At 36.8% G+C, this 25,797-nt stretch overlaps 1 protein-coding gene across 1 annotated transcript in view; it reads right to left on the bottom strand.

Annotated features, from left to right (window-relative positions):
* USH2A (usherin) overlaps positions 1-25,797 on the bottom strand; it is a 458,447-nt gene that overhangs the window by 145,187 nt on the left and 287,463 nt on the right. The window contains exons 40-43 of the mRNA XM_087891378.1: positions 20,181-20,809; positions 9,820-10,154; positions 5,701-5,823; positions 2,512-2,675 (exon numbers count right to left, since the gene is read on the bottom strand). Of these exons, the coding sequence (XP_087747504.1) occupies positions 2,512-2,675; positions 5,701-5,823; positions 9,820-10,154; positions 20,181-20,809 (1,251 nt within the window). The remainder of the gene's footprint in view (positions 1-2,511; positions 2,676-5,700; positions 5,824-9,819; positions 10,155-20,180; positions 20,810-25,797) is intronic.

Genomic DNA, 25,797 nt, shown 5'->3' with positions numbered 1-25,797 from the left:
AGTAAGTGCTTACAGACAGATTTGCATGTACATATTGAAGAATTAACCTACTGCTTTGATGGACAGGTAATCTGGATTAAATGGATATGTTCCTCTCAAGATGACATAGCACAAATGTGTACATTTGCATATACAGAAAATCCATAATTCTTCTGGAAAGGAAGATCAGGCTGTACAGAAACGGTGGCATTTGAAAATAATATGACAACCTCAAAGAGGTTTGAATTGATGTACTGTCTGCTCAGAACTTCTTATGCGGTTTCACATTGTGAAACGCATCCAGAATCACAAACAAATGTTGACTAACCCAAATCTTCTTAATTAATCACCTCACAAAGAATGTTGTAGAATAAGAAAAGGTGGCGATTAAAAGCAAAACAAAACAGAATATTCTTTGGGAAAGAGGCTACAATGTTTGGAGAACGTATCTCCCTTGCTCAAAATACTTGAATAACCTGAAAGACAAAAAATGCAAGACAGAGAAAATGAAATCCTTAGGACACCACACAGTTAATTGGTGGAAGTTGCTACCACCAGGTACACTGTTGACCAGAAACATGAATGTCTTTAAATGAGGATTTGATAAATTCTTAAGGAGTCTGAGAATCAATGGCAAATTGTAAGCATGGCTATAGATCAGTGATGGTTAACCTTTTTGGTGCTGAGTGCCCAAAGCATGCATGCGTGTGCGAATGCAAGCACGCGTGCCCCAACCCCCAAAATGCAATGTGAGCGCCCCCCACGTATGTGTGCCCCATATATGTGCGCACGTCCCTGCACATGCGTATATGTCCCCATGTATGCACCCCAGCCCCATGCATGTGCCCTGGCCCCCACCCGTGCCACATTTTGGCTTCCAGGTTGGTGCAGGAGGCCTTCCAGGCCCCAAATGGGATGCGGGATGTGTGTGAACCCCCAAAATACAATGGGAGCACCCCACCCCTATGCATAATGTGTGTGTCCCCTGCATGCGCCCCCGCCCTCCACGCTTGTGTGGCAGAGAGCCGAAGACCAGATGGCTGATGGGAGGCGCACGCGCATGCGCAGTGGAGCTGGGCTGGGGCAACGGTGGCATGCCAGGCAACATGACTATGCATGTCACTTCGGGCATGCGTGCCATAGGTTTGCCATCACGGCTATAGATGATCTCCACTATTGAAGGCAATAAATATTTTGTTGCTACTGGGCAGATATTGCTACTGTCCTTTTTGTGAGCTTTCCATTTGCTGAAAGAAATGGTTCTTCTTGCATTCTTAATAGACTGTAGCACATATATTTATACACATGGTTCAATTCCCCCAAGGAAGAGTGAAGTTTTCTTTAATATATGGTTTCCCCTTCTTCAGTATATTATGATCCCAACAAGAGGAACAATGATAAGAGAAATAAATTGCTGGGAAAGTTCCTAATGCTAACTGTGGAAGGAAGAATGAGTGGTAACTACTATGCTCCCCTTTTCCTTTTAAGGAACTATTCCTATTGGGTATCTTACCAGAGAAAATTAGTAAAGATAATGTGTATTTGATTATACATGTAATAACAGCAGCAAGGATTGTTTATGCACAAAATTGGAAAGAAGGGAATATACCATTTGAGGGAGAAGTAATTAAAAATTTTTTAGATTGTGCAGAAATGAATAGATTAACTATGATGATAAAGGAAAGAGAAGATTCAGAATATTTTAAGATATGGAATAAATTTTACTATTGGTTAGAAAAGAGATATAAATAAGTTCTATAGACTTGGCTATGGAACTGAGTTTATATCACTTTTGTGGATCACTTTTGTGGATGACCAACAGCAAGATTGGGAGAGGGAAAGGGAGACATTTGGATGAGGTTTCCTGCTGACATAAAGTTAGGTGTGATCAATATTGATATATTTCAACCCCAGGTCAGACAAGAGATGTAGTCAAAATTCTGTATCACTACCAGAAAACTGTTAGGGTCTGGATGAAGATGAATAGATCAAGGCCAGGGCTTCCCAAACTGTAAAGTACAGACAAAGTACAGGAAAATTTTTGGGAAGTGCAGACAGAGTCCAGGGCAGATCTGGAGAACCATTTAAGTACATTGTTACAATAAATCCACCTTTCCAAAATTTCTTTGTAGATTTATGTTCATTTTGGATTTTTACAGCAGCTGTACACTGAAGTGAAGTGTGATGGAAAAAGATTTAGGTGCTCCTGATCTAGGCTCAATCCTAGCAAAATTAAATAGCTTTGAAGTCAGAAACCTTCTGATGATGGGTATATTTCATCTTTGGTTCTGCATGGAATCATGCTTTTCCATGCAGACATATTCATAAATTGGGGTTCTTCCTAGATTCATAGCTCTGCTTTATCGATGCAATGCCTCTAATAGAATTTTCACATCACTCTAGTTTGCAAAACTTTTTAAAAAATCAGACACTGAGGAGTCAGCCATTAAGCAAAGGGAAACAATAACCTTTGTATCTAATTGAAAGCCAGTTGTTTAATGTTAGATGATGGATATAATCAAGAACACTTACTTGGAGTGGTCCATGTCACTTCTATAGCTGTGTAGTTAAGAAGCTTTGCAGCAACATTGGTGCCTTTCTCTGAAAATCTTGGTAATGTTGTAACAACCACTTCTTCACTTGATGTATATCCTACTTCATTATGTACTATCAGCTTATATGCATATGTTGTATTCCTAAAGGATATGATTTATATCATTAAAAAAGGAAAAATAATTAGAAGCATTAAGTGTTGACTTTACTTCAGATTCTAACCAAAAAGTAGGTTAGAAGAAACATTCAGCAGAGCTGCTATTTAACTCAAAAAATTGTGAATTTTTGAGTTCAAAAATGTTTTTCAGTTACAAATTTTGGTAACTATGTCCAAAGAGAGTTATGGCAATTACAAACCCATTTTTTTTAAAAAAAGCAGGCTTAATTTATGATCCAATTTAACTTTTGTTCTTTTATCTTCATTTTTTCTCTCTTGTAGCCTACATAGCACTCACTGTTTCCAGAATTTTTTTTTACACAGTTTGTTTTCATTTTTAAAAATACAATACTTTACATATATACATATAAGGTTATTGCAACTAACGTACACAAATCTGCGCCTATACCACTAATACAATCTATTTCATTTCCCTCTCTTTTCTTTCACCCAATTATACCATAAATTCCAACATTTGTAATAATCAGAATCTTTTTGGTTCCTAAGTAATTTTGTTAATCGGTCTGCCTCTGTGCATTCTGTAATTTTCCAAATCAATTTATTTTCTGTGGGTATTAATTCATTTTTCCATTCTTGCGCCTATAATATCCTAGCTGCAGTAGTGATGTGGAGGATCAAGTACCATTTTTCCTTAGTTATTTTGTCTGGTTTCATTCCTAATAAAAAAAATCTCTGGTTTCAGCTCTATGTTATATCCTGTAATTTCCACTATCCAGTTCTGGACCTTGGACCAATATTTGCCTGCTTTGGAGCACGTCCACCATTGGTGGTAGTACATCCCACAACCATTCCCACACTTCCAGCATGCCGGAGAAACTCCTGGGAACACTTTTGCGATTCTTGCCAGGGGGAGATGCCAACGATATTTATAAAATATTTTATAAATATTTTATAAATATTTTCCTTGTAGGAGGTTAACAAAGTAAGTTTCATATTCCTATTCCATAGTTCCCACTTACTTCAAAGTGGGAAATCCTGATTCATTAATGTTATTCCCAACTCCAGATACTTCAAAAGTATCCTGAACTCTGGTTTTCAAAAATATCTTGCCCTGCATAGAACAATGTTCAGGCAAGGCAATTACAAGAAATTCATAAGACAAGAAAAGTTCAGGACCATATTTCTGCATTTGGCAACAAACCACAGTAAAGCTAACTTAACATGATGTATGAACCTCTCTGTGAGATATGGTGCCAGAAAAGGAAGAGACAGTTATCCAAGCCACTGTGTTTGGTTTGTTGGAAAATCTTTTTACAAAAGGCTTAGATTCAACAGAATTTATAGAATTCAGTCAAGGAACACAGAATAGACAATTACTGTTTTTACACAATAAGATAATATGTATATAAGTATAAGCATGAATTGAATACATAAAATGAATACAATTAAAGGGAACATTAGGACAGGGACGGTAGGCACGCTGGTGCTCTTATGTATGCCCCTTACAGACCTCTTAGGAATGGGGTGAGGTCAACAGTAGACAATCTTAGGTTAAAGTTTTGGGGGTTTGGGGATGAGAGCACAAAGTCTGGTAGTGCATTCCAGGCATTAACAAATCTGTTACTGAAGTCATATTTTCTGAATTGAGTCTGGAGCGGTTCACTTTAAGTTTGTATCTATTGTGTGCTCGTGTATTGTTGTGATTGAAGCTGAAGTGGTCATTGACAGGTAGGACATTGTAGCAGATGATTTTATGAGCTATACTTAGGTCATACCGAAGGTGGCGTAGTTCTAAATTTTCTAAACCCAGAATTTCAAGTCTGGTGCCATAAGGTATTTTGTTGCGAGCAGAGGATTGAAGGACTCTTCTTGTGAAATATTTCTGGACGCGCTCAATTGTATTAATGTCTGATATGCAGACAGATGAGCTGTATTCGAGAATTGGTCTAGCAAATGTTTTGTATGCTCTGGTTAGTAGTGTAATATTACTGGAGAAGAAGCTACGCAAGATTAGGTTTACAGCCCTTAATGTCTTTTTGGCGATGTTGTTACAGTGGGCTTTGGCACTTAGAACATTTGATATGAGTACTCCAAGGTCCTTGACAGAGTGAGGGTCATCTACAAGGTCATGTCCACTTAGCTTATATTTTGTGTTCTGATTTTTTTTGTCAATGTGTAAGACAGAGCATTTATTGCCACAGTTTGATTTTGGCTTAGTAATATGTGAAACCAGTTTTTATAATGTGTAAATCAATTTTTAAGGATTGGAAATGTGGTTTATTCAATGAACAATGATTAAACAAACAGTTGTTTAGTAAAATACATGAACCCAGCCTACAGGTTTAAACATGCCTACCATAAATACAGACTCCAATACCATGCTCCAAGGCGTGAAAGAAACTTAACATATTTTTGACTAAATTAAGATTTTCTGGTTATGCATGATAGGGCCAGATGTCCAAGGGACCAACAGAAGGATATAATGATAGGTTGGGGTTGATGATTTGTTATACAATGGGACATCTTTAGAATAGGACAAAGACAGGCAGGTGGAGGAAGGTTTGTTAAGAAACAAGGACAATAAAACCCTAGATATTGCTTTACTTAAACAAAAATGTCTTCTTAAGAAAAAGCCACAATTAAAAGAGTCCTAGGTCAACACATCATAGATCTATACTCCAAATATCCTCCATAAATATTTTTCAAACCCATGAATAAGCTAGCAATAGAATAGAATTGGAAGGATGCTGGATGCTGTGGACTTTAATGAAATAAGTAAAACCACTCACTCAATATTCCAGTAGTTCACTTCTTACTTTCCTAAGCATTTTTTTTTAAAAAAGCAAAACAAAATTGCACAGAGGAGAAGAGTAGGTAACCAAACCAAACAAAAGAGTGTTAATAAAGGCTCATGCCAAAGGAGATGACAGAAAATATTTCATTACATAATTAACATGTTTGCAACACGGAGATGCAAGGAACGCTTTGAACTATTAAATATGGGCTGTACAAAATGCCAGCATTTGTTTTTATAGTTTTAGTAATCTTACCTGCTAAGACCCTTATCTTCATAAAACCACTGAGTTCCTGAGTAAATATTGTCCCAGAGATTTAAATCTTCAGGGGGATTTGATGCAAGTGGCTGCTGGATTTTACGTCTCAGGAGCTCATATCTAACACAAAAGACAAGCAGAATGGTGGGATTATTTTAACTAATGTTATGACAAAAAAAGGTTGCTTTTAAAAGTCACACGTTGTTTTCTTTTTACAGCTGTAATCTTGTTTTTTAATATTTTAGAATTTGACACTTTCCATAACTTATGTAATTAGTTTCAGAATGGATGAGGTTTTTTCAGCAGTTCTTTTATTAAGGAAAAATTATCTGAGTATGTAATAGAGTGTTTGATGAAATGTTTGCATACCTTTTTAGGGTAATTTGACAGCAGCTTGAACAGGCAAATTTGCTTTATATAGAAAAAAAGTTAAGAAAGAGAAACTGTATGAAAACTTAACGAGTTCTCTTCCTAGCATAAACTTTATTTGCTATGTAACTACCCTGATTTGATTTGGTTTAATAATAAATATTTACTCTTGAAAGCTGTGAAATAATAACTAGGTCAGGAGATTATGATAATCAGTCTTTATATCAGTTGCTTTTTTAGAAAACTGCTTTTCCTCAATTTATTTGTAAATGTATCAGGATTCTCTTTGCCCTACAATCAATTTTTCCTTGGGTGACTATTGTTCAGAAGCTAAGACTTGTGCCATTAAAATGACACTTCCAATGAACAAGAAAGTAGCTTCAACAGACTCAAGAAGCTAAAAGTTTATAGATGTGTGTGCATGTATGGTATGTTTATCTGAAAAGAAAGAAAACCAATAAGGCCTCAACACATTCAATGGCCCCAGCAAAACAGAAAATTATTAGGAACAGCAAATAAAATGTAGGAAATAAAATTTTCTCCAGAATTCTGATTTAATCAAATAACACAATTTTAGGACTCAGTCTACTTTGAGATGGAAGGATCAATCTAATTCAAATCTGAATGATTTGCATAGGTTCATAATTAGGTCTGCTTTAAAGCAGACCAAATGTTAATCTCCTTAACATTTCCATATTCTATACTTGAGTTTAAAAATTCCTTACTTTTGAAAAAGTATTTATCAAGCAAGAGACTTTTTCTCCATGAAGTTTCTCTCCTTTTAAAAAGAAAAGAAACAAAGAAAAGAAAAGAAAGTTGCTTCAAGTAGCTATAAATTCCAGCTGTCAAGCCCATTTGGCTACTTATGACTTTGGGAGGAACAGTACATACTATCTATCTTTGGGAGGAACAGCACAAACTATCTTTCCAAGAGACACTGCTTAGAGCAGGTAGGCAGGTAACTATGGCCCCTTTATGACCAGTGGTCTTCAACTCCCAGAATTCCTGAGCCAGCCATGCTCAGCAATACCGGCTCAGGAATTCTGAGAGTTGAAGTCCACTAGTCATAAAGAGGCCATAGTTCCCCACCCCTGGCTTAGAGAAAAGATGCACAATCCCAGGCAACTTTTTAAAAAAATGGAATCAAGGTTCCTGGGAGAAACAAGACATCATCATGACCTTTGCTCCCAAGATATTTTAAGACCCATTTTGAACACAGAATAGTTGCCATGTGAAGAACCTCAACTTTTAGATACTATGAATATATATTTTAGTTAAGACAATGTCCTAAGATATATTTTTAATGACAGCCTTCAGAACAGTTTGCCAAATTTATCAATTGAAGATTCCTTAGAAGAATTATATTCTGAGGAGTATCCCAATCTGAGAGGCACAACATTACTGTACTTTTAATTCCTTTAGTTCATTTGCATCTTTTCCTTTTGACATTTCCATGTGTACTGAGGCATGGATAGCAATTCACAAAAATGTACTTTTGTTATAGCTGTACATATTATTCACCTTAGGTTAACTAATATATACAAGTAGATTGGGTTTAAAGTGCTTTGGTTGGAATGAACAGAAGAAAAGAAAACCACTCTCTCAAATTTCCAAATATTTTATACAGTATTTGTTTCTTTTTGTAAATAAACTTTAATTCCTCAGATACTCACTAGGGAAAATTGAAAATGTAATACCAGTCAAATATCCTGCTGTCTCTCCAACATAACCTCTTCAGTATTTTCAGTTTATCACCTAATCATCACATTTTCAATATACCCAAATAATTTAGAACAGAACAGAACAGAATAGGAATAGCTTTATTGACCAAGTGTGATTAGACACACAAGGAATTTGATGAAGAAATAGTCTCTCTGGGGATGGGGGGTGGGGAAGCTCTATTAATTTCTCCTGGCATCCCATTCTGCCAAAATAGTTATTCCAGTTCATTATTTGTTTGACAATATTACAAGCTGGCTTCCTCCATGAGCTCAAAACACCTTAGATGGGATCATCTTTCTTTTATCCTTTCTTTTATCCTATGTTATCTTTATACTCTAGGAGCAGTGTAGGATTGAGAATAAATGCTTGGCCAAAAGTGAGCTTCAATATCTAAAAAATAATATGAATCAATATCTTCTTATTTATAATTCAACTTCTTAATCCCTATGCCATGCTAAGAGATCATGAAGAAGAGAAAATTTGTTTGTACAAGTTTTTTTTTTTTAATTTGATTTATATGCCGCCCTTCTCCGGAGACTCAGGGCGGCTTATAATGCGCTAAGCAATAGCCTTCATCCTTTTGTATATTTATACAAAGTCAGCTTATTACCCCCACAACTGGGTCCTCAATTTACCTACCTTAGAAAGGATGGAAGGCTGAGTCAACCTTGAGCCTGGCGAGATGCGAACCTGCAGTAATTGCAGGCAGCTGGTCTTAATAACAGGGTGCTTTAGACCACTGTACTACCAAGGCTCTTCCAAGTTAATATTACCTTAATCCTCTCACCAATGTACATTAAATGCATATACTGTAGTATATTTTATAGGAGAGCCCAGAAGGAATTCCTAATAATTAGTCTTTAGTAATTTGCTGGTTATGTAAACTAATTCAGAATTCTTTCTTGCATCTGAATAATTTTAGGTTGATAATAGAATTGTCCAACCCATGTTAAGTATGGTTCCAGGCTTCAGAAATAGAGGCCATTTTGATTCACTCTGAGAAATCCCATTCTTTGAAGCATAAATTGGATGAAAATGGAGTATACATTCCCATTATTTAAAGTGGGAAAATAGTAAATGGCTCTAATCTTCTTTTTATAAGGACAGCATAAATTTCAAAAGGAAGTTTTAAAAAGTGATCTGAATTTCATAAAGTACTGTAGTTATGGAGGGAAGGAGGGCTTGAGCCACACACCTTTAAAATTTGTGTTAAATGCCTATAGGATTTTATATTTTTCACCAGAATCTATAAGAAAAGTAGATACTTTTAAGAAATGAAATGTGCTAAATTTAATAATAATGGGTGCAATATTTTATTAAAATTATATAAATTTAATGCTATTAAATATAACTTTTGGAGGCAGAATATATAGTGAAAATGGATTTTCTAGCCGGGAGTATCTGTGGCAAATTTCAGGCAGATCAGTTGATGGGTTTTTCAGCAAAAGGAAAGGTTGCATCCTTTCTGAATGCAGTCAGGGATTGAGGGCAGGGATAAATATGAGAGATTAAGTCACTCATATTTCCCTAAAAGCAAATAAAGTTCTTAAACCAATCAGGTAGATAAGAAGCCATAAACTTCTTATCTATGGATGGAAGATGGAAAACAGGAAATAAATGCTTAAATTAAGAGTGCCATATCAATTTCTATGCCCCCTCCTCTCTCTCCTCTCCCATTTTGATTGGCATAACTGATGGTTGTCTGATTATAAGGGTCACTCTCATTTGAGGGCAGACCTGTCAATCAAGAATACAATTAAACTTCTTTTTGGTACTTTGGTACTTGGAATGCACGGTGGAAGAAGAATTTTGTGTCTGATTTCAGTTCGGGAAAGGACATACGGGAGAAGGACATCCTGTCAAATGAACCAAAAACTAATTTGAATTGTTCCAATTCAATCTGAGTTTATGTCAAGTCCTAATAATTTCAGGCAGTTCTAGGTAGTCTAATTTGTTTTGATTAAATAAAATTTATGTACAAAGTTCAGTTTTTGGTGAACTCTGATATATTGTTCTTTCCATTACCTTATGTGATGTCCATTGGGTTTAGATGGTGGTTGCCAATGCACAGTAATTACTGACTCATTAATTGGGGTCACAGTCACAGAACTGATATTTTGGGGAAATGTTGGAAGTGTAACCATATATGTTGGTAGACTCTTGGTGCACCCTCCAATGTAATCTCCACCTCCAGTACAAGCTTCTATGGTGACCGAGTAATTTGTGAAAGGGATCAGGTTGGTTACTACATGGCTCATTGAAGTTGTCAAATTGTTAGTTATAGTGATTCGAGGGTTCGGCATGTGGATCTCATAGCTCAACATTTCTCCATTTAAAATAGAAGGAGACTCCCAGGAAACCTAAAGCAATAAGAAATGGATTAGAATGAAAGATTAAGAATTTTACAAGGTTTAAAAAATAGTTCTAACAACATCATGCTATTTATAAAGACAATTTCACTTTCAGGTTTTATACAATCAAATATGAATCCAATATTCATAAATGTTTATCATGGGATCTCAGATTATATATGGTCCATAACCTGATGTTCCAATAGAAGAAAATATTTATACCTCAGGGTTGAACTGTGGAGTTCTTGATACTCTCTGAGTTTGATAGTTTACTTATTGACATTTTATTGTCCAACTAGGTAACATCAGTGCATGGGAATATGGGTTTTGCTGCCTGTTTATACGCAGTATAATATGTCAGTTTAAAACCCAAGACACTGATAATGTTACGTAGTTGAGAAATGAAATTATACAAGCAAACAATCAAGAGCATCATGGACTCTACATAGCCTAATGTGATTTGTCATGACTATACTTTAATCCTAAAAATTATAAAAATCATGATAATCATAACATTTTATTAGGTTTATGCAGATACCAAATTTAAAAAAATATTCGGCATAGCATACACATTTTAAAGTATCTTAAGAACATACAACAAATACAGAAACATTTGTATGTAGGGAAAAATACACAAACAAGAAAATTCTAGCCCCCCATTAAAGGTTAAGTGAGATCACAAATCACCTTTGGTCTATTTGAAAAGCTTAGTTTGAAAATAGTTTCTAAAGGAGTCAAATGAACTTTCAGGGAATGATATTTCAAAGGGCAAGACCTGGAGAAAAATGGTATTCCAGATGAGGCCTAGAAGATTGTACGCAATGGCATAGTTTAATCAACAGGATCCAGGGCATGGACAACCTGTCAGATCTTATTGAAGAAGCAGAAAGGATTAGAGAATGGCAATCCCATGAATAATCAGGACTTGAAATCTATGAAGGGCTTTATAGATAATAAACAGCACCTTGAATTGCATCCAGAAAGTATTTAGTAACCATTGCAACTTGCAATGAAGAGCTGTCAAGATAGGTGTTCTGAGGTGTTAGAACACCTATAGATGTTAAATAAGAAAAAGGAGAATGTTAAACCCTAATCTAGTCTTGTTTGGACTAGGATCTCAATCTCTCTCTCACACACACACACACACCCCATCAACCAACAATGACCGGAACTGACCATGGACAAAGGAGAAGAAACACTGTGAAACAGTGCTACTAACTAACTTCCCAAGTCAGCCAGAAGGATACCATGATCAATAATATCAAAAGCTACTAAGAGATCAAGGAGGATTAGGAGGGTTGTACTACTTCATCCCACTAAAGGTTATCAATGTAAACAATGTCATCTACGTGTTGGCTGGAAACGCAACAGAAAATATTCCATCTAATATGTTTCTTCCAGAGCTCTGGCTGTTGCTATCAGAAAATATAGTCAAGTCTTTTCCTTTTCAAAATACTTTTGGATTTCCTTCTTATAACATCATTCTTCACTGGTATTAAAATCTAATGATGACTGTCAAAGAGTCATTTTTAATCAATCTAGGTGGCAAGCTGTTCACCTGCAAAGTGTGCCATTTAGTTAGGAGTATTTTTTTATATCAATCTAATTGCAGGAAAAGATAAAAAACAGGTTGTCCAGACATTTGGTAAAGTATTGCACACAAGTATTGCACACAAGTATTGAGTTCTTTAAGATGGTTTATACTGGACAGCTTTAATGCATCCTTTTGCCAATCAGGCATCCTATTCTGAATTATGGATGTCTTGGATTATCAGACATAGAAAATATACAATAAAATACCATTTTACTTGCCTATAAACTCTGGGGAAGCTCACGATCAAAAGAAAAAATTATATTTGCATTTACTTTTGAGATCAAAATGAAATTGAGGCTCTGGGAGGCCTAGTTTAGGCCCAGGCCATCTGTCCTGGGCCTCCAAAGGCCCACCTCCTGACACACCCCATGTTTTTCCTGTCCTCTCCTCAGTCCTTGTGCCTGTTTTCCTCCCCCAGGTTCCTGCAGTCCTTCCCTGGGTCTTTCCAGGCTTTTCCCCACCACCACCACCAGGTTCCCCCATGGCCCTTTCCCCTCCCATTCAGTCCCCGCAGGGCTTGGGCTTCCTCCCCACACCCTACTGGATCTCTGGAGCTTTCTGCTGTGCTGCATGAACCACTTTAGGGAAGGAGAATGCAGCTTTGTCATGTGGGCCATGTGGTATGATTCTGGAGGTGGTTGCCATTTTCCAAGCATTCACATTGAGTTATGGTTGTTCAGAAAAAGGTGGCTACTTCTGGAGTTGTGCCATGTGGCTGTGCAACAAAGCAATCCATTCTGCTACCCTAACAGTGCTGCAGAAAGCTCTAATCCAGAGGTCTTCAAACTTGGCAGCTCTAAGACTTGTGGACTTCAACTCCCAGAATTCTCCAGCCAGCCAAGTCTTAAAGCTGCCAAGTTTGAAGACCTCTGCTCTTATCTTTCTTCTCTACTAAAAAAGTGTTTTGCTTCTTTTCTCCACTATTCTTATCACATCATGACAATAGGATAATACCAGATAAAAAATTATGTATTGTATTGTACGCATTGTATTATTTTTACTTTTCTTGTTGTTTTTTTAGAAATGACATTTCCTCTGAAAAGTAATCCTTCAGTCATTGAGATTTACCCATAACTTGGATATGACTTCAAACTATTCTTGATATATCCAAATTGGTAGACCATATGCAACAATATTTCAGATATTTTTTTCAGTCTCTTAGGGTAATGAGCGACTACCCTCAAGATTTGGGGGTGTTTTTTTGTTTTTTTTTTGTTTTATCTCATCCTCATGGGCTTTGGCGACATCTTTCTGATGTCAGTTCCTATTATTTTAGAAGGTATGATAATGATTGGCTAAGGCTCTGCGTGATCCACCGCTTTTCAATTTTTCTACACTTAGCGTGGAAGTTATATTTATGATGTACGAAAAGTCTTTAACACTTTTTCTATTAAGCCACTAAGACTTTTTTCTATTAAGCCACCTGTTTCAGTCAATTCCTATAGGAGTCATTTAAAGCAAAGTTTAATTAATCAGGCTGCTTGAATTTCTTGCAGCCATTTCACGTTTCTAGGGCAGATGCCCAAGATCTGATTAAGTAGCTGTTTCATTTCTATCAAAGAACAAGTACTTACAAGCCAGGAGAACTAGTTATGGAATTGGCACAAAAACTATTTCATTATTAATGTGAAGAAAACTCAGTGGTGGGATTCAAGTAATTTAACAATCAGTTCTCTGCCCTAATGATTTCTTCCAACAACCGGTTCACCAAACTGCTCAGAAAGTTAACAACCGGTTCTCCCAAAGTGGTGCAAACTGGTTGAATCCCATCACTAAGAAAACTACTGCGACTGCATTGAAAAGGTAAGAAAAAGTGACTACTGCACAAACCCAATAAAACAAAACATTTGCAGAGTTACTTGTAGTATCATCCTTCTGGACCACTCTCAGGTTGATACTAGATACAACACGGTCGATTCTACTCCTTTATGGCTACTATCATCCTGCTCTTCTATTAGACCAACAATTCAACATTGCAGCATGAACTGTTGGGCCTAGTCCTGGAAGCATTTCTACTTAACCAAAGGAATGTCTCAAGTTCTCTCTCCCTTGCAATTTTGGTGTCCCTGCTATGCTGAAGACATTCTCCTGGATTAAAGAAGCTTTCATTCCACTATCTAAATATCAAAGCACCTTAGGTTTTCTATCACAGAATAGTTATATTTCCCATTGAACAACAATAACCTTAGAAAACTTTTTTGTAAACATAATCAAAACCTTTCAATTCAAAGAAAATAACTCTAATGAAAGAAAGCACAGTGTTAACAATTCTATAGACCAAGAGTATATTAGAATTGTCCAATCTTTTTTAGAGTCAAGAACATTGCTGATTGTTCTTTTCAACAATAAACTGTATAATATAATTCTGTCCTTGTGAACTGTCTCTCAAAAATCATTTCATATCAGAAAATTTCTGCAGTCTCAGGACATGTTACCAATGTGTTACCAGACATGCTAAGATATGGGAAATTCTAACATTGAAAAAGAAGCTAGCAATTGCAACAAGCCTCTCTATCCTAACTTCACATTGTAGGTTGGTGAGATATTTACAAAAGTACAATAGTCTCAAGGTTTCAGCTCTTTTCAAACCATCAAAAGCTCAGCCTCAACCAAAGGAACATGTTGTCTAGAGATACAACTGTACTAAGTTTTGTGAATTCTACACAGCATTGGATCATTCATATTGATATTATGACTACATAAAAAACAAAACTATGTTACTCTTTATATCAAATTCTATTCCAGTTCAAATAAGGATTTGTACTCAAAGTTTAGAGACTGATTGCTTTGACAATCACAAACTTCTATTAATTGATGTCCTTAATTTCATAAAAGAATAAACTTCTCAACTCTTCTTACAAGAATAGGAAGCTATTTTAAGTATTTATTGACCTGTCCCTCAAGCAAGTGCTTATTTATCTTTTGCCTATAAGACCTCTTATTGATGATATTAACATGACAAGCATGTGGCATAAGAGAACTGACCCATTTATTTTAGCCTTTAAGCAGAACTAGAAAGTCATAAAGCTTTTGCAGTTCTGTAAAATAGTGCTCTGTAAATTATTTTCATTCTTCTCCATAGCTTTTCTACAGAGCTTCTGTTAAAACTGAAGCAATTTTCTAACTTAAATGTTAAGGGATACATAGGACCTTATTCTCTATAGTGTTAACAAGTTTATAAGCAGGTAAAAGAGGATATTTTCCTTTTATTTTCAACCTGCTTTTCTCTGCATATATCCAACTATGCAGTTTCTTCCTTTCCTTTCCATTTCATTATGTAGACTTTATTTCTGTTGACCTATTAGACCAGGGCTGTCAAATATGCAGCCTGCGGACCAGATGCGTCACACGCTGGCTACACCCACGCTGAGTTTAGTGAAGCGGGAAAAAGTCCCGATACGCCATGACGATGCAAGTTTGACACCCTTGTATTAGACTGTAAAGCAGGTATACTGTTCCCTTGGACAACAACAAAACTGAGACTACTAACTGTGAAAGAGGAGCACTCTTTGTATTTTAGGGAACTTTAATAAACAAGGTAAAACCACTGCAAACTGTTTTCTAAATCAGCCACTACCTCTCCCTCATTCAAGAGGGAAGATTATGTATAGGAAAGCCTCCCATGTTTTTACATGGTTTAATTTGGGCCTTAGATTTGGTTGAACAAAATTGAAACTTTCTTATATAACTATGGAGCCTTTTCAGTGAGGAGGAGGTTCTAGGGCAGCCTAATCGGTTTATTTTGCACAGAGATTCTAAAAATAAGGTTCACATTGGTACAAGGGTTTGAATATCATAGGTAGAAAATACGAGATAATTTGGGACAAATTGTCAAATGGGAAACTATTAACAATAATTAAAATACTATAAAAAAGTACTGCCTCTGTGCTCTAGACTGTGAAGCAGGGATGAAATCTACTTACCTTCCCTACTGGTTCAGAAGTGCGTGTGCCATCGTCATGTCCGATTTTTGACCATCTGCGCATGCACAGAAGGCTTTCACATGCGCAGAGGGTTAGAAACCCAGAAGTAATGATGTCCGGGCGGGTGGACAGAGCCTTGTGCTGCCATCACTACCGGTTCACCAAACCACATGCAGCCAGCACTACCGGCTCGCTTGAGCCAGACAGAACCAGCAGGATTTCATCAATGCTGTGAAGTCAAAAAATGACTATCAACCAACCTGCGTGGTAGATTATGATCCAAAGCTTTCAGTGAAGAGGTCTTCCTTCTCCAGGAGACTGATTTGGAAAGATAAATTCAGCTATGTCTCACTTAGTGTGATAATCCCACAAAATGGTTGCATTATTTGAATTTGCACTATTCAAAGTGTGAATTTGCACACAAGAAAGTGATATTTCTATGGAAATATGTGGTAATTGCTTCTATCTTGATTGAAATAGGCAATGAAAATGTTTAACTACAAATGTTTTAATATACATTTATGAAATATTGATGCAGTCCTCAATCCATACATTTAAAAGATGCTCAATTCCAATTTTGCATCACTGGTATATGTTTGCCAACCACAAAGATCTGGTGCAACTTTACCTTTTTCTTTTATTTCCCCTGCATGTCTATTGTAGATTCAGGACTTCCAACATCTCATCATATTTTAGTGATGCTAAGACCATATTCATGACTTGAATTATATCATTTTTTTCCTGTAATGTAATAATGAGATTCCTCATTTCTGAGCTGGTACTATTTTCCTCTGACAGAATCTTTCTTTTCTCCATTTTAGACACATGAAGATTAGCAGCATCTAAAATCTCAACTGCAACTGAACATGTACTAGCCTCGACTGTGCAATTAACTGAATTTTGTATTGCATTAAACACGACTTGGTATCAATTTATAATTCACACTAAACTGAATATTGAATTATTCAAACACTCATTAATCACGATATAACTGTACAAAGCTGTTGCCACTCTGTACATCTGGTGAGTACTTTTCCTTTGCAACAGAGATGGTGACAGGACAGTGATATGTGTTGCATCTTGTTGCTGCCTCTTTAATGTTTTCTTAATTTAAACACATATTTTTCTAAGCACCTGGCTACCACGCAATCTCAAGAAAAGCTGTGTGTACTCCAGGTACAAATGCCACATACCACTAACCAATTATTAAGAGTTCCATCCAGTGACAGAGAAAGTATTCTACTGTATATATGTATTGTAATGAATTCTGACATAATGATTGAACATAATATTTACCATTGCAGCATAAATTTAGTTAATCTGATTTAGAGTTAAGAGGATGTTTCAAGACATTTCTCATTTAAAACTATTATTGCTTGCTAATATGTCAAACTACATTTTTAAAAATTCTGTTTAAATTCTGTTTCTGTTTAAATTCATATTCTCCAATGCTTTCTGAGCATTCTGTGTGTATGTGTGTGTGTGCTTGACATACACAATTCTACTGACACAGGGAATAAATATCCTAAAACAGCAACAACAATTTTAGCAGTAACAGTGTCAATGATTCTAGTGGATAATCTCTATCCTTACGCAAACGTCCTTTGTTTTGTGCTCCAGTGAACAAGCTACTGTACCAATGTTTTTTGGCACTAGTACAAGACTGAATCCATGGAAGCATGTGTATATTTACACAAAAGAGACTTCTAAGCTACAAAAATCCCTCTTGTTTAGTTACACTAATTTCCCCTGAATGAAGTTTGTATGTAAGCCAAAACAATAGTAGTTATCCTGTCCTCTAGAGTTCATTCCCAAATGAAAGATATGAATAATTGAAAATTTCCGAGGCAGTCCTCCAAAACAGTTTTCTTAATGTATTGATTTATCAGAGATGAAAACAAAAACTATATTTAGCATCCATATATTTTCTTGGTTAAAATTAAATATTCCCACAGTACTATTTAAAATATTTCATACGAGAAAGAAGCTTGAAGCACAATACAACACAAATATCTAAGATACTATCAAATAGATTAAAATGGTAAAAATAGAGAAACAGACTCAATTTGCTACATTTGGGATTAAATTATAACAATTAAAACAACAGGAAAGTAATCTGTTGAATTTAAGGAGACCTTAGTGTGCAGCAAGGGAGCTGATGAAGAAAAGTTACAATAGGATGATGAATCAAACTCTAGCAAGGGCGATGATGTCCAGAGTAATATCATATAGTGGGCATTCTCTGTCAATACATCTTGAATTTAATAGAAACCTAAAATTGGAGAAACAGAAAACTGAAAATTTTAAGCAGAAAAATCTAAGGCACCACCTGTGTCAGCACTGTCCAATCCAAGAACCAGTGTTTCCAGGAAAGGTGCTGTTATAGATACTTCTTAATATCAAAAGACTGATTTTTGGGTCACATGCAAGAGAGCTGTTTTCTCTATTGCTCCCAGGTGCAAGATAGAACCTTTCTGGAGTTTAGTTTATTTATTTTTTTAATTTATGAAAACTTTTAATCTGCCCAATAGCTAATGAACTAGGGAAAGTTCTTGAAAAAGTAGCGAGATTTCTGCTAAAGATGAAATGGATTATCCCAATTCCTTGTAGCCAGGGTTAGCTAAGATTATGGAATGAAAACCACATTGCTCTGGTGGATGAATGGCACCTGGGTCTGGATGTTAGAAGTAAGCCTTCATCTGCCTTCAATACATCAATCTTGGCATCTTTATAAACTATCTGTGAGTTCAAGGGAAAACATGAGGATTATGAAATTGCAGTGGCTCCATTCCTTCCTAAGCAGACAGTTCTAGTCAGTACGGTGAGGGAAGGAGAAGTTGACCCAGCAGCTGTTCTCATGTGGTCCATTTCTCTCTCCCTCCCTTGCTCCTTAACATCTACATGAAGATGCTGGGTCAGGTCACTTATCAGTATGGGGTGAGATATCAGTGAACCTCTGACATGCAAGGAGACATACTTTGATCCTAGACCCATCAAAATGTATCACAGGAAACTTGAAAATGTGAACAATCAATGGAGATAGTAACTAATTAGTCTGAACAGAATAACAGATGAAACTTCTATGGGAACAAGAAGTCATTTGGATTACTTTGGTTGCAGGTTGATGCAGAACAGTGGATTAAGGTCAGTTATCATGTAATGTGCTGCTCGACACAAAACAGTTGTGGTGTGAAATGCAGCAGCACATATAGTTTTGTGCAGACTAGATGAGCACATGTGTCATCTCTCCTGTGAGAACTGCACTGGCTGCCAATTTGCTTCTGGGTCCAATTCAAGGTGCTGGTTATTCGTTTTAAAACTCTGCATGGTTTGGGACCAGGTTATTTGAAGTTTTGTCTTTTCCCAGTCACAGCTACCCACCCACCTGAGTGAGGAGGCAGGAAATGTTATGAGTCCCCTCTCTTAAGGAGATACATCTGGCTACCTCAATATGGAATATCATCCCAACAGAGATAAGATTGCCCCCCACTTTGACACACAGAAACTTTGCAAGGCACTGAAGACCTACTTGTGCCAATGGACCTGGAGAAACTAGAGTGCAGTGGAGCCCATCAAGTGACTTATTAATTGTTGTTGCCAAGGGGGGTTGGAGGTTATTGCTATTCATAACAATAGCAAAAGCACTTAGACTTATATACTGCTTCACACTGCTTTACAGCCCTAAGTGATTTACAGAGTCAGCATACTACCCCTAACAATCTCGCTCCTCATTTTACCAACTTCAAAAGGATGGAATGCTGAGTCAACCTTGAGCCAATGAGGATAGAACTTCTGGCAGTTGGCAGAATTAGCCGGCAATACTGCATTCTAACCACTGTGCCACCATGGCTTATTGTTTTTTAGATGATATTTTTATGTTTGTAAGCTGCCCGAAGTCACTGAGAGTGAGTTGGGTGGCTATATAAATTTTCAGAAACAAAGTTGAAAGAGCTTAGTGCATGGCAGCTACATTAACCAATGAAGTCTCTAGAAGTTGCCTATGTGAAATCACCAATTAATTAATATTAAGAAATAAAGTGGAAAAAGCATGTAGAGTATAATTTCTTGAATATTTTCCAATCCTTTTATCTAATTTATGAGTAAATTTGTTATGTGCAATGAAACAGCGTATTGTATCTTCTTTACATGTATGCATTTTTCCATATCCCCTCATGATAGTTTATCTAGTTTGTGTCTATATGTGATCTTTCTGGGACATATGATCAGAAGGAAAGAGGGATTTGAGAATTAATAAATCAGCAGCATTACAATTCATTGCCTGATTGTCTTTCCCAAAGGAGAATTTTTGAGACTGGGATAATTTTTCTTGAAACAACCCCTGGCCTGATCTGGCTTATTTTCAATTCAGCCTTTCCTTTGCCAGCTTCTTTCCTCTACCCAATTTGGTGTCATTCAATTTAGTGTTCAGAGTCATCCTTTTCTTAGACACGCATAATTCTGAGCCCCTTTTTTAATCATTCTAGTAATTGGGAAGAATAAAAATAAGGCTAAACAAACCTGGGCAGTATATGGATCTAATGCTTGCACCTTAGGAGCCTGGATGTATTCAGGTCTTGAGGGCCTGGTGATGACTTCTACCCAAGAACTGCTGTTAATGCCACCTTGAAAAGTGCTTGCCAATATTCTGTATTCATATTTTTTCCAAGGGCGAAGACCAGTACTTTGGTCTAGATAACTCTTGGAACAATTGGAAGGAAAAGAGGCTACTGTGGACACTTGTTCTGTTCCCTTTATTCTCCTCTCTATTGTGAAGTTTTCAACTGGTCCATTTGGATGAAGAGGAGATTGCCATGACACAAGCACAGATGTTGGTGTGTCTGAGTATAATTCTGGAGCAGGGATGTCTTCAGGTGCATCTGGAAGGGTTTGTACAGGTAGGCTCTCAGAGGAAAGAGAGCACCCTTTGGAAGTGCATCCTTCTACTTGAAATTGGTAAACTGTATATGGGTGCAAGAAAGATGCAACATATTTTGATCTAGCTCCTGGAACAGTAGTGTGCAGCTGGTTGTTTTGATAGATGTTGTAGTGGGTGACAATGCCATTTGGCCTTGAAGGAGGCTGCCAGGAAATGGTTGTTTCTCTGGATTTCACTTCCAAGATTAGTGGTGGGTCAATAGGTCCTGGTTCTACAACAGAAGAAGGGTTGCAGGGGAGAACAAGATAATTGCTCCTAATGTGCAGCCATATAATGCAAAAATGAAACTTTTTTACTGGAAAATACCTTTGTTTCTTAAATACAATATAAGCAATGGAGAGAAACCACCCACACGTTCCCTTTCCTGTAATGAATGCAATAGCGAACAGAGATTATGTAACTATTTATTCTCTGAAACCTATCATTTAGTTCTCAGGTGAATTGAGAATCCCATTGGTCTCATTTTATAATAACATTATAATATAATGCAATTTGTTCAGTTTGGGCTTAATATGATGGGTGAACCCATCCATTATGATTTAACAGTATATAAACCAGCCCAATGGCTAATCCTGGCTTAACTCAACCATTATAGTCAGTGATTCTACAGAGTATTAATTTAGCCCACTTTTACAATGATTTAGAGGAATACATTATGGATTCTGCTAGTGGAATGTATTCTTTAGGGACTCTGCTCAGAACACTGCCACTGGCAGAAAGCAATTCTGATTTTCCATTGTAATTCCCAACTTCCATGACCAGATTTTAGGGAAAGATGGAGAACTGAAGGTACAAGTGACAAGTGGGTGAATGTCAACTCCTCTCCCATTTCTTCAGTGAAAAAAAGTCTGCTGAATCAAAAGCCTCCCATGGGTGAGAGGACCCGTCCAACAATTAGAATCTTTTGCTGAATACAGACTCCTTCTAATTAAGAATCAATATAGCATGCTTCCTCCCATAATTAAAATAAAGCACAAGATCAGGAATTCCGGTGTTCAATTTTGGTATGCTACTAACATGAACTACAATGGAAAAATAGTGTCAGAGAAGAACTGTTTGTTTGACTTTGAGGGTTAGAGATCTTAAAGGCTAGTATAAATGAAACATCTTTCCTAAGTGAAAGTTTGGTATGATGCAACAGGAAACTTCCCAGATCTTTTAACATTCATACGATCTTACTCTATTATTTCTGATATCAAAAGCACCTTTCTTCTATCCATTGTTCTATGGAAACCTAAAAGGAGGTGCAGAACTAGGCTAAAATATATGAAAGAACTTCTCTCAAGAGAATTTCCCTTCTGCTTCCCCATTCTGTTCCCCCAGTTATATTAGAAGAACAGCCAAACCCTTGGGAGAAGATAAGCAGAGGGGACAAGTGAAAGGGAAAAACAGCTTGTCTTGCTATATCCACTCCATGGCCAAATAGACTCATCTGAATTAATTAATGAATTTAATGAATTAATTCATGATTTTAAGAAAATATATGAAACTGGCAAGAATCTTTTTTTTTAACTTTTGCTGCTGTTCTTTCAGAACACATTCTTAATTACTTTCAACACACCATTGTAACAAGCCTGCATGTTTCATAGGCCAGTAAAGCTATTCCTATGCTTCTTGTTACCTATGCAATATTTATTCTCTCTTCTGTTTATCATTCTAATCCATTTTTTGCAATTTATCTACTCCCTGTTAATATTGTAGGTGATTTTTTACTGTGACTGTGACAGAAGCTGCCGATTTAGCTCTTTCACCTACTGATAAATAAACAATGCACAGATCTGACCTTTAGGTTAACAGGTTTTATGCTTGCTCCACTCAGCACTCTAACAGATTCAATTATCATAAAGGTTCAGGAGCTTCCATGAATACTGAAAAAGACGAACCATATGCCCGCATAGGTGTCGTGGAACAGCAAATACTCGGCAACGGCCCCCCCTCGAGAAATCCCTTAATTGTAAATAATTTCACCATGCGACACAATCAAGTCACCTTGAATGCAAAACCCCTCAGCCTGTGGAGGCAAAACGTTATTTAAGCTTTAGTGGGCTGCGTTAAATTCTGCAATTTGAAGGGCTGTTAAGTTTTTCAATTGAAATTTCATTTAAAATGCAGGTGCTTTTTATTATATTGAGGCTTTACTGCTCTCTAGGTACAAGCAAGAACATGGTGCAAAAACACAAATCTGGCTCAATCACTGATCAGTAACAGCTGTAATTCCAGAACATTTAGCATTCTTATAAAGCATCTTGTGAAATCTATAAATCGTTGCAAGGGATCAAGAATGCTATGCCCACCTATTCTGCCCACAGCATCTCTGGTGTTTATGAGATTTTGTTTTAACACTAGATTTTATTGAAAATCTTTTGAAAATATATTCTTGAGTACCGTAATCATTTAAAAGAGTTTTCAAGGTTTTTTATTTGTTTGTTTCATAGAATCAGATGTTCACATTTTCAAAGGCAATAGTGCCAGAGACCTTGAGTTACATTCTACAGCCAATTGAAAGAAGGGGAAAAGTAAGCTAGTCATGAAGTATTATATCAATATCTACTTTTTTCCCCCTGAAAAATCAGTGCATATCTTGCTTATAATAGCAATTACCCCTATGTAAATTTCTGTGAAATTGCTGTGAAGACAGATTCTAGGTGAGTGGTTCTATAAATTGCAAAGTTACATATTAGAAGCAGTGGTGGGATTCAGCCAGTTCGCACCACTTCGGGAGAACCGGTTGTTAACTTTCTGAACAGTTTGGCAAACTGGTTGTTGGAAGAAATCATTAGGGCAGAGAACCGGTTGTTAAATTACTTGAATCCCACCACTGATTAGAAGGTGGTTAAAATATACAAGTGATATTAAAAATTATTCCGGAAAGTTTTAGAAAGTATTTGGATCTTCATATTTGTATTAGGATGAGGTTTCTTTTTCATTTCCATAGTTCCAAAAATGATAACTAGATTTAAATCATTTTGAATTTTTTTTAAAAAAGGAAAATATCTTGTTAAGATTTAAGGTACAGAAGGTGATAATGATTTTTGGAAAGTCAACTTAAAGCAATTCAGCTTTCAAGATTCATTTTCTACAGGGCTGGTCAACAATTTACTAATTAGGCATCTATCTGGACAATTGGACTGCAGTTATCTGCAGGAAGAAAATAACCAAGCAGTTTGTTTTCTCTTATGATAAGTAAGATAAAGCTTTCATCCCTACTGCTAGCATTATAGGTATAACATTTGGGATAATGAGATGAACTTGTATTACAAACCCCTGTTGAGTTTAGACATAGCCCTTTTAACATTATCTGCTATAACTTATGAGAACAGAGGCTTAACTTAATTTTTTACTTTGCCTTGCTCCCCCCACCCCCCAAAAAAAACATTAAAAAGGAAAGGATACCTTTTTACATTCATTTGTACTGCTCTCTTTTTAAAATGGGAACGCTTAAAAAAAGATAACTTAATTCAAACATCTCACACCCTTGACCTAGGAATCATTTTCATACATGAAAGAGGAATAGGATGATACACTTATTACAGTAGATGCAGAAAGGGCAAGTCTTAGCACCCACAGCTCCTGACTGTTGTCTACAAAGATACAACTGTGAACAAGAGACCCAGTCTGGGACTCTGCCTCAGACATCTTTGTGCAAAAAGTTAAAGAATAACAAAATGGAGGAGTATGCATGTTATATGATTTGTTCAGGGACAGGCTCAGTGGTGGGATTCAGCCAGTTCGTACCACTTCGGGAGAACCGGTTGTTAACTTTCTGAGCAGTTTGGCAAACTGGTTGTTGGAAGAAATCATTAGGGCAGAGAACCGGTTGTTAAATTACTTGAATCCCACCACTGGACAGGCTGATACTTCAAATATACTACTTCAAGGAATCAAGTCTAACAAGACCAGCTTGTTATGCCTGGGAGCTTTTCCCATTTAAAGAACCCATCTGAGTGATTTTGGTGCTGGAATAGTCCTCTGTGAGAATCTGAAGGCTGTACTGTATATCTTAGATTAAACCCAGAAGTCCTGTTCAGAAATTTCTACTCTTCCCTGGAACAGGTGAAGTGAACTATCCGTCTTGGTTGCTTGTAGAGATCCTAACTATATGTTACTCAAACTATTGTATCTTTTTGATTGTTTGTAACTGTCAATTGGGCAAAATGTGCATCATATAGGACAACCATTTTTAAACCAAGGTACCTCAATTGAGCTAATTTACAGAATGTGTCCAAAATCTGGAAACTATGGGTTTTGCAGGTTTTGGCAAAATTGTGGCTACTTCAGTGCTGCCACCCTGCCATGTCAGCCACAGTCATTTAATTGGCATTTCCAGTGCTCTGTGCCAGCTTCCTACAAGGAAAGTCAATGGGGAAGCTGGCAGGAAGTTGGAAGTCACTTCCGCTCCCCTGCTTTTTTGCCTACCCATGGCCATTCAGTTTCATGGTTTAGGTAAGGAAATAGCTCTGAAATGGTGACCCAAAAGGTCATGGGCTGCCTGATGTTCTATGAAGTGGATGGTTCACTCTTGTACTGATTTCAAACTACCTGTTACTGAACTCTAGTCTGAGTATCCAGGACAAACAACACTCTGGAGAACTTGGAATTGGCCCTGTTGGAAAACAAAGAATTACAGTTTTATCTCATGATTTTGTTAGATGAATAGATACTTCGGCAGTCTGTCTCTGTCTGTGAAGACACCATCATCTAGCGTGATCCTGCTTGGCTGACTGGGTCACCACAATTATGTAAAACACAACTATTAACTATAATTGGAGTAGTTTGCTAATATAATAAAAAGCTCTGAATATGAAAAAAAGGTACGCACCCAGTAGCAGCAATCACTTTTTAAAGTAAGAATTCATGGGTGAAATGACATGAAAAAGATGGTTATAAAATTTTAATGGAATGATAAAAGGCAAAAGTCAGCCTCTCAGCTGAATTCTTAAAATCTCTATATATCACAATCAGGTCCTTAACTGTAAAATCAATGTGGAATAGAACGTGTTGTCAATGCAGTTGTCACTGGATGAGGGCCTGCAAGAGTCTGACAGTGACACAACCTCGCCTGCCAGGGCTGAAAATAAAACAATAAACTCCTGTTACTTATTAGGAATTGTTTATAGAGCCAACTACAGCAGATGAGGGGTGGAAGGGGAGGGGCATATCCCTTAATGCCTTTGATTGATTCCTCAGGCTATTTCATTA

Source organism: Pantherophis guttatus, chromosome 1 (genome assembly GCF_059756535.1).
Source record: "Pantherophis guttatus breed Tessera chromosome 1, ASM5975653v1, whole genome shotgun sequence".
In the NCBI taxonomy this organism is placed as follows: domain Eukaryota; kingdom Metazoa; phylum Chordata; class Lepidosauria; order Squamata; family Colubridae; genus Pantherophis; species Pantherophis guttatus.
The sequence above is the reverse complement of the archived record's forward strand: the minus strand, read 5'-3'. Positions and strand labels throughout refer to the sequence as shown.